We start from the raw sequence: 9,599 nt of genomic DNA, 5'->3' as shown, positions 1-9,599 counted from the left end.
AGGAATTACCCCTGGCCGTGCTCAGAGGACCATATGGGATGCTGGGATTTGAACCCGGGTCGGCCGCGTGCAAGGCAAATGCCTTACCCGCTGTGCTATCTCTCCAGCCCCATGTCTCCCCATTTTTTAAATGGGCAGTTTTGGGTACTGAGGAGTAAAATAAAACAGGGATGCCCAAAGAGAGGCTTTCAGCTCAATTGTCATTAAACATATTAACTATAAAGGGATACTAAATAGTGGAAAAAACTTTGCAGCTGATAATTAAGGTCCCTGATAGCAAAATGCTTAATAACAATAACTTCAAGAGTTTGTTCAGTGACTTAAAAGAATTCTCTAGGCACTGTGCTGGGTAGGAAGTGTACTACTTCATAAAATATTATCCCAAAGTCAGGGAGAGAGCTTATGTGGTGGAGTACAGGGCAACCGTGTGCAAGGCCGAGTCTGAGTCCCCAGAACTTCAGGGTTCCCCAAGTCATGCTGGCCATGATCCCTCTAAAGCAGAGAGTAAGAAGGAAACAGCTCTGCTCTGGGTAACCTTAAGCTATTACATGAAGTAACACAGCAGAACATTGATCTTTTCTAGCATTTCTCAAGGTAGGCCTGGGTGGCAGGGAATTAAGAGGTTATAGGGACATTTCTCAGGTTATATGGACTTTAATCATTCATGATTGCTGGGACTCTTCTGAAGAAGGGGTATTTCATGCAGAGAATTTTAAATTTGTTTGAAGATACCATCCTGGCCATGTTTTTGTTTGTGTGTTTTTGCCTTGTATTTCTGTATTTTGAGAAAGTTTATGAGTTCGTGAATCAAGTTTCAAAACAAAACAAACCCAGAGATATGCTGAAAATATAAGGAATTATAGACATTTCTTCATCAAATATCAATTAAGTGCACAAATCACTGAGAAATAGTATGAGGCCCTATCTCTGAAATTTGTGTCTCTTCATAGCAGTAATTTTAGAAATATTAAAGATAGAAGCAACTCAAATGCCCCTTAGAGATTAACCTAGGTAGTACATTCAAATAGCTTATAATATAAAAATAAAATGGAATATTATTCCACTACCAAAAAAGAATGAAGTACTGATACAGTTATAACATGGAAAAAACTTGAAAATATGCTGAGTGAAAGAAGCCAACACAAAGGCCATATATTATCTTACTCCATTGATATGAAATTTCCAGCATCGGTAAACCCACAGTAACAGAAAGAAATTCGTGTCTTCCAGAAACTGGAATAAGAGTAGAATGAGAAATGACTGCTAGCTGATTATGAGGTTTCTTTTAGGAATGTGGAGAATGTTCTGGAATCAGTAAGAGATGGTGGCTGTACAATCTTGCAAATATACTAAAACACACTGAATGAAATGTTTTAAGAGGGTAACTCTGATCTTATATTTTCTTTCAATTAAAAAATGTCCAAGATCTCATATCAACCGTTATGCCTCCCGCTTTATAGGATTTGAGAACAACACAATTTCTTGTCAACAATTATATTTAATGAAGATACTAGCTGTACAGGAGATATACATACATACAATTCCTACACATTAAAGGTAGCCCAATTATGAAAACCAAGAAAAAATGTATTCCAAAATTACATACTAAATAAAATAAATAAAGTAATCATTTGGCACAATATTATGTTGCAAATAAATATATACCATTGATTGAATGAACTATTTACAATCTATTTGAAAGTGCAAAACAATTTCTGAAAATTAAGTTATTTGTAATAATATTTAAGTCCAGAAAATATGTGTTTTTTTTAAATTAGTAACAATAGTGAGCCAATAGTAAAGGTTTTTAATGCCCAGGAAAATATTTTAATTTTGAAAAATGTTTTGTGCATATTGTGCTCTTCTGAAATGTCATTTATTTTTTTACCTTAATGCTGGCAATTTTAAAAACCTTGGAGTTTCTTAGTGGAATTCTTACATATGTGATCCTGATTTGTAGATTTAAAAAAGTTACATTGTAAACATAAATGTTATTCCACATATCATTCAGACGTGACAGACCAGTCCCCCCTAAATTATTGAACTAGCCATACTGTTCTATTGTGATGTGATCAGGTTCACTTTTGTCAGAGGTTAAGACTATGAAGATGGAAGAATACAGCCTAAAAACTGGACTTCCTCAACACCTCCTCAGAACCCCATGCTTCAAATCAAGATGTTGACTTAAAAATGATGAAACTCTCCTGCCACTGATATATCCAAATAAATCCCATTTGTAGCATATATCACCCTGCCAACACTTCTAGGGAAATAAAAAAAAGTCAGTGGGCTTAATATTTCTTTTGACAATGAAGTTTCTATCACACTCTTCCTGTGGGTCTCACATCAGGTGGCAGAAAAAAGATGGCACAATTGGAAATGAAATAGGGCAGCTACAAAATGGACATTTCTAAGCTAGAGAGTGCAAGCTTTATGCAAGTCATAATTTCTTCTCTCATCATGATGCTGGTAAGCTGAATGCAGCCCTGAGATGTCTCAGGATGTAGGGTTTTTTTTGTCTTGTTTTGTAGAAATTCTCTAGGGACAACACAGTCAGTAGTAGCATAAATGACAATTGTGGGGGAAAGATTGTGGACTGGAGACCAACCATTGTTCGGGCACTTTAAATGTCTATGGTCGACGAGGCTCTAATCTGTGTGACATCTGTGATAAAGTTCTCTGGTTGTCAATCACATTTAATTGCCGTACATAACTCCGGACATCCTGATGGTTCTTATTAGCCTGGGCTGCATCAGGATCTGTTGAAAGAGAAAAGAGCAGAATTGGCCGCGCATAATATATGCAGAAAAAGATACAGCTTTATTTTCTCCAGCTACCTATTCCATGTATCAGAGATTCGTGGATCCCATCAAGCCCTTTTCCACACACCAGATTCACTGAAATACTTCCACCTGATTGTTCAGTCTCCTTCCTCTCACCCTTTTCTTCTCTGAAATACCCGCTTTGGTCATTTTCCTTTGCACTGCACCTTGGAAAAATAAACGTCACAGCAAAGAGAAGCAAAAGCATTTCCTGAGAGAGACCGTGGTTGTGGTTATACATTAAAATTCCATCCCTCAGCACTCCACCTGTGTCTCACACTCTGGCCTCTGCCCCCTTTGATCTGGGTGAGGACTAACAGTGAAAGACATAGTTTTCATTAGCTTTTAACCAAGGCCCTTGATACCTGAGTTGAACAAAAGCAAGACAGTGAAACTAGCCAGTCCGACTACTCTTATTTCTTGCATAAAAATATGCAGCATTTATCAAAAAGACTGTGTGTTCTTAGAGACTGTCTATATTTAGTGGTGGGGGGGAACAACATATGGCTGAAGTCATGAATTCAGCAAGACCTTTGATTCTGAGGCCCCTTGTCTAAAATTCCCATCACAATTCAGCACTGACTCCCTCCATCCAGCTCCCCGCGTTGCTCTCCCCAGCCCCCAAGCCACTGAGCTCTCTGAGGTTGATCTGGTCTTCCTGGAGCAGGGTGGAAGGAAGCAGCTTAGTTGACGGTGAAATGGAAATACAGCTTGCACTGAAGCGACTGCTGAGTTCCTGCATGTCGCTGTCACACGGGAGTCCCTAACCCTAGTTCACAGAGCTTCCTGTTTTTCTTTTCTTTTTTTGCATCACACCCAGCAAAGCACAGAGGTTACTCCTGGCTCTGCACTCAGGAATTACTCCTGGTGGTGCTCAGGGGACCATATGAGATGCTGGGAGTGGAACCCGGGTTGGCTGCGAGCAAGGCAAACAAATGCCGCCTTACCCACTGTGCTATCACTCCAGCTCCCCCACCCATTTTTCTTTAGAAATGGAAAATTATGGATCTTTTCCTGAAAATTCTCCCAAGTTTGAAATCACACCAATATTTCAAAGTGAGAGGGGGAGACAGCTCTGCTCAGACCCCCCCTGCCTGGCACAGTGCCCTGGCTTTCTGGCACTGTGGGCTTGGGACTGTGAGACAGTGGGAGTGGCCATGCCAGACAGTCTGGACTCTGGACCAAGGTCCCTTCCACCCGTATACACTGAGCTCTGTAGTCCACGTGTTCTTAAATCCACATGCCACTCCCAAGACAATGAGAATGCCATCTGCGTGTGGGGTGGCGGGACGCTGCAGGTCTGAGCACAGAGCAGCAGAGCGGAGATACAGAGGCCCCTGCTTGCTCTAAGAAGAAACTCATCAGCGTAATTATCACATATAAATAATACCACAGTGCTTCATTTCCTTGCTTCTTGCTGGCAGTGTACTCTACATGTATAATATACTGTAATTACATTGTACATATTCCCCCAATGTTTATGGATCTATTCCTATAGCTTTATCTATAGATTGTTGACTTCAGACGTGAGCAGCTGTTGTTTACCAGCAGTAACTCATAACCTGAACAAATGCAGTGGAGATTAGGGAAAAATCTAATAATCTTTCCCCACCCCATCCATCACCACCATCCTCGAGAGTCTACAAGAATGCAGGATTTACTTCCAAAGAGGCTCATCAAATGAGAAATGTTCTATTGTGCATTGTGGTTCTCTAATTCCTGGACACCTTAAAAACCTTCTCAAGGCTACACACCCTCTCAGGAACACAGCTTTGTGCAGAAAATTTCAGGAATTTCCTGAACTCTCCTAAAAGGCCACTGATTATAAACCCTGTTCATAGACTGATAGGTATCACTATTATACTCTCATAGACACTGCCTGATGATCATCTTTATACATCTAACAAGTGGTTAAATGAAAGGATGAGACCACTTAATCTTGGCAAGAATGGGTTCGTAATGTGTAGGACTTTTCTTGTTTGGAAGGAAGAGGAGGTGCAATTATTTGAATCTGTTTAAAAACAAACAAACAAACAAACAAACAAACAAAAAAAAACCACACAGCACCAGGCTGTTTTCACTCAGGGCACCCCAGAGGCCGGCAGGTGAGAACCCTCCCCTCCCCAAGGGATCCAAGCCCCGCAGCCGACCTCCAATACCCAACAGTCGCAATGCTCCAGGCCGCTTTCCAGGTGCTCCGGCAGAGCTTCACGCATGAATGAGGTCCCACAGATCCCAGATAATGTGGAACTTCGTGACCTTGAACTCTGGACTCAACAGGTCCCGGAAACAGAGATCCTCTGCCTGCTATCCTCCAATCTCCAGTTACCCAGGGATCACACCCATAAGCCATACCCTACCATGCCCGGCCCCCTCATTGGCCACCCTCCAGATCTCAATGGCTGCTCCTCCCAGACAGGAGTATAAAATGAGGCCCCCATAGCCATGCCACTGGACTCTGCACCAGGCTGTTTTCACTCGGGGTGCCCCAGAAGGGGACCGGTGAGAACCCTCCCTACCCCAAGGGACCCAGGTAGCCGACCTCCATTACCCAACCGCTTTCAGGCTGCAGGCCGTTTTCTGGACACATTATAAGACACTTCCTACCCATTTTCCATAATTACCACACCATATTTGATGGAGTTCAGACATAACCTCTCACAGAGCCTGGCAAGCTACCGAGAATATTCCGCCCACATGGGCAGAGCCTGGCAAGCTATCCATGCCGTATTCTATATGCCCAAATCAGTAAAGATAGGTCTCATTCCCCTGACCCTGAAAGAGCCTCCAATCGTTGGGAAAGATGAGTAAGGAGAGGCTGCTAAAATCTCAGGGCTGGGAGGAATAGAGATGTTACTGGTGCCTGCTCAAGTAAATCGATGAACAAGATGACAGTGATACAGTGACAGTGATTATTTTTTTTGAAGGTCTATTTGCTTCCCAGGCCAAGATTATTTTTCTAAAATATCCATAAAAGAAGGAACAGTTAGCAGTTCTGGCATCCCATGTGAGCAGACTCTTGCTCTGGGGGCCAGTCTATTACTGGGAGGAGCATGCTTAGCTTTAATTAGCAAGATAGAATCTCTAAGTCTCAGCACTAGGTTTATTGGATGAGATTGTACTGGTAGCCTCCGAGTCATGTCCCTATCGAATGAATGATCACACTACTTAATGAGCCAACTGTCTTAAAGTGACTCACACAGCCAAGTGAGCACAGTTCCACTGGAGAATACAAAATCTCCAGCCCCCAAAGTCCCTGGTTCAAAGAGACAGCAGCATTGGTCTGGCCTGATGATCTGTGGCAATGATGCCACTAACTTCCCAATATAATGCATGCCACTATTCCACAGTTGAATACTTTTACCCTATAGCGCTACATACATTGCATTCACTTTTTTTCCTTTTTTTGGGGGGGTCACACCTGGCGATGCACAAGGGTTACTCCTGGCTCTGCACTCAGGAATTACTCTTGGTGGGGCTCAGGGGACCATATGGGATGCTGGGAATTGAACCTGGGTTGGCCGTGTGCAAGGCAAACGCCCTAGCCACTGTGCTATTGCTCCAGCCCCCATTGCATTCATTTTTTAAGAAACACATGCTACATTCACCTGGGGATAGTAGTCATGAATAGGAATTCTTCTGAAGGAACCTTTTACCAATGTGCTACACATATTAATGCATTCTCACAGCACCCCAAGAGACAACATATACTATCCCCGTGAATACATGACACAAGTGAGTCATGAAGAGTAGATCTGAGTTTCTCAACACCAAGCAGTGAGTCACAAAGAGTATTGGTTTGAGACTGGATTTGTTGGCAGTCATTCCATAGTTGTCTCTAGTCACACCGGGAAGAGCATCTCAATTCTCTTTACATTCATTCATCAACTCATTTCCTGATGGTTATTTACTAGTTTTTCAAAAAAGTATTTCTAGTTTTCAAAGAAGCCCTTAAACCTAAGGCTCATGAGTCCCACGAATGTGTGGCCCACAGTGTCTCCCAAACACTCAAATGCTTTCAGACTCCTAATTGTCCCAGTTGTCTCATTAAAAAGGACTTAATCACCAAGATCCACATTGCAGCATGCAGTGACATTTCACTTACTGAAGGGCTGGCTCCTGCAGTATCTCACTGTTCTGGCTGTATTTGCGATCATGCGCTAAAAAGAATAAAGAAAAAAGAAAGATTGATACGCAAGTAAGCTTAGTGTGTAATCCAAAAAGAAAAACAAAACATTATTTATTCTGGCAATACCTAGTACCAAGAAAAGTAGCCTATTCTGAGGTGTTGGCTCTCCTGAGGCAGCCAGCTGATGGGAAACCTGTTTAATTACTTGAAAAACGCATCCACACTCACTCACACAAGCTATTTTTCAGGTAAGGGAATAACCAATGGTAGAAGTCTGGTCAAATTGCTTCTTCCTCAGGATATTAAAGGAAAAAAAAAGCAACCCAGCATTCCTCGAGACTAGTTTAAAATGGGGCCTAGTTTTCACCATCTTTTTAAGAAAAGTTATGGTGAATTTATAATAGATTTTTTTCACCAAAATTCTGTCTTGGATAGACATGATGAAATATTCTACCTAGTTATTTGTCTACCCACCATGCATTATTGCCTTTCCTAGTCTTTCAGTAAAAGAAGTGTTTTAATAATAAGCTTTATTTTTTATTCCTTGCTTCCTCCCTCTCTTCTTTTCTTTCCATAACCTCTTTTTAGAGCTTATCATGTATACAAGACATTTTGGGAAGTCCAGAAAATATTCAAAGCAAGGTGAAAATTCAAGCCTCACTGCACATAGGACTAGCAATATTTTAAAAGTATGTATATATATTTAAAACTAAAATCATACTTTATATATGTATATTTTACTTTAACTTGAAATGCTCCCACACTATTATGACCATTTTCTATGCCACATGCGTGAACAAAAAAATGGGGCTGGAGTGATAGCACAGCGGGTAGGGCATTTGCCTTGCATGCGGCCAACCCAGGTTCAAATCCCAGCATCCCTGAGCACTGCCAGGGGTGATTCCTGAGTGCAGGAGCCAGGAGTGACCCTTGTGCATTGCTGGGTGTGACCCAAAAAGAAAAAAAAAATCTAAAGAGCCTGAGAGATCATTCAAGTGGCAGAGCACAGAACTTGGATCCTCATAGCCCTGAGTTCTAGTTCCTCATCACATTCTACCCTTCCCCCCACACATCCCCCGTCCTACCAAGTATAGCCCTGATGACCTCTGACGTGGCATCACTGGGGTTGGCCCCTATTAGAAAACTTTGAAAAGGCTGGAGAAATAGCACAAGGATTAAGACACTTGTCTTACATGTGGCCAGCCCCAGTTTGATCCTAGGCATCACATATCGTCCCCTGAGCACTACCAGCAGTGATTCTTGAGCACAGAGCCAGGAGTAAGCCCCAAGCATGGCTGAGTTAAAAAATCTTGGAATGAGCGTATTTTCAATTTGACTACAGAATAATCATTTTAGCCTTTGTTGATTTATCACTAAGTGTTCTCAATTTCTTTGTAAATTAGTTTTGGCTATCCTTAAGAATTCTGATTCTAGTCAATCAAAAACCACGAGAATAGGAAAGACGAAGGACAGAAACGTGAGGAAAAACACTGGTGAGAACTCGGCACTAGTCTTAATCCTGTATATGTTTTTTGCTTCTAGTATTTTAACAACAGCTAGAAACACCCCCTTCTCCCAACTCAGGACACTTTTGCTGCTCAAACTCTAAAGGGGGAGCAATTAACAGATTTCATTCTAACACTGGCAGGAAGAGTGGGAAGGCACAGTCAGGAGAGGACCCGAGCCTGTGTGGCTGTGTAATTCCAGTCTTCGTGTCTTCTCTCAGACTCCCAGCTTGAGAAAGCACTGATAATGACTTTGAGAAAACCTATGCATTGTACATTTTTCAAAAAATCAACTTGCTCTTCAGGAAAAAAAAATATTTTCATAAAGAAATTTGAAGCTTTATGAATAGAAATATGTGGGCATTCACAAGCCCTTTCCTAAACACTGCTGCTCTGAGCATCCTGACAAGCGTCAGAGGCCTGGGTCTGCGCTGGGTAATTTCTCATCCACAAAGAGGCAATCGGAAAAGTTCTAACTTCACTTTCATAACGGGTCCTAAAAACCAGCACGTTGATCAGCATGAGAAACATATTACAAATACCTCCAAAAAATGTAACATACAATGTATAATTAGCCTCTGATATATAGAGCCCTGAAATAAACAGTAACTATGATAATTTTCCTGCTAATTTACTTTAAGTTGTTTTTTCACTTTCCTAAAGGCTTTGCATGCGAAGGGCACAAGTATATTCCATGTAGAATTATTGTAATTCTTCAGATATTGAATGGAGTGTAATTACTGAAAACCCTGGGAAATGCTGCCTGTATGGCCCTCTGAAGAATAATAAAACAATTAGCAGGGGTCAGAAACCTCTTCCTATACCATTTTGTAGGGAGTAATTGTTCTGCTTTTTAGTTTTGAAAGCTAAAACATTTCATTCTGACTTTGGTTTAAGACTACTCTTTACAGCTATACTCTGAGGCGTCATAATTTTTAGCTCATTATGTAGTTTAAAATGTGAGAACAATTGTTTAAATCAGTAATTTCCAGCTCTCGAGTTCATTCTACCTTTCTAAATCTTTGATTAATTTTAACAATGGTTTTAATTTTGACGTATCTTTTTTAATTGTACTCAAAGATAACTTCAGTTTAACTTTGAAATCCAAATCTGGCTTTGCAACAAGGTCCATTCTTCTCCTTT

General features: G+C 41.2%; 1 protein-coding gene across 2 annotated transcripts in view; it reads right to left on the bottom strand.

Annotated features, from left to right (window-relative positions):
* Positions 1 to 1,478: 1,478 nt before the first annotated feature.
* RAPGEF4 (Rap guanine nucleotide exchange factor 4) overlaps positions 1,479 to 9,599 on the bottom strand; it is a 338,326-nt gene continuing 330,205 nt past the window's right edge. For both annotated transcript variants that reach the window (XM_004601156.3, XM_004601157.3), the window contains 2 exons: positions 6,928 to 6,982; positions 1,479 to 2,759 (listed from right to left, as the gene is read on the bottom strand). In XM_004601156.3, the coding sequence (XP_004601213.1) occupies positions 2,632 to 2,759; positions 6,928 to 6,982 (183 nt within the window). In that variant the 3' untranslated portion in view covers positions 1,479 to 2,631. The remainder of the gene's footprint in view (positions 2,760 to 6,927; positions 6,983 to 9,599) is intronic.

The sequence above is a fragment of the Sorex araneus genome, chromosome X, assembly GCF_027595985.1.
Source record: "Sorex araneus isolate mSorAra2 chromosome X, mSorAra2.pri, whole genome shotgun sequence".
NCBI lineage: Eukaryota > Metazoa > Chordata > Mammalia > Eulipotyphla > Soricidae > Sorex > Sorex araneus.
This window is presented reverse-complemented; position numbering and strand designations above follow the sequence as displayed.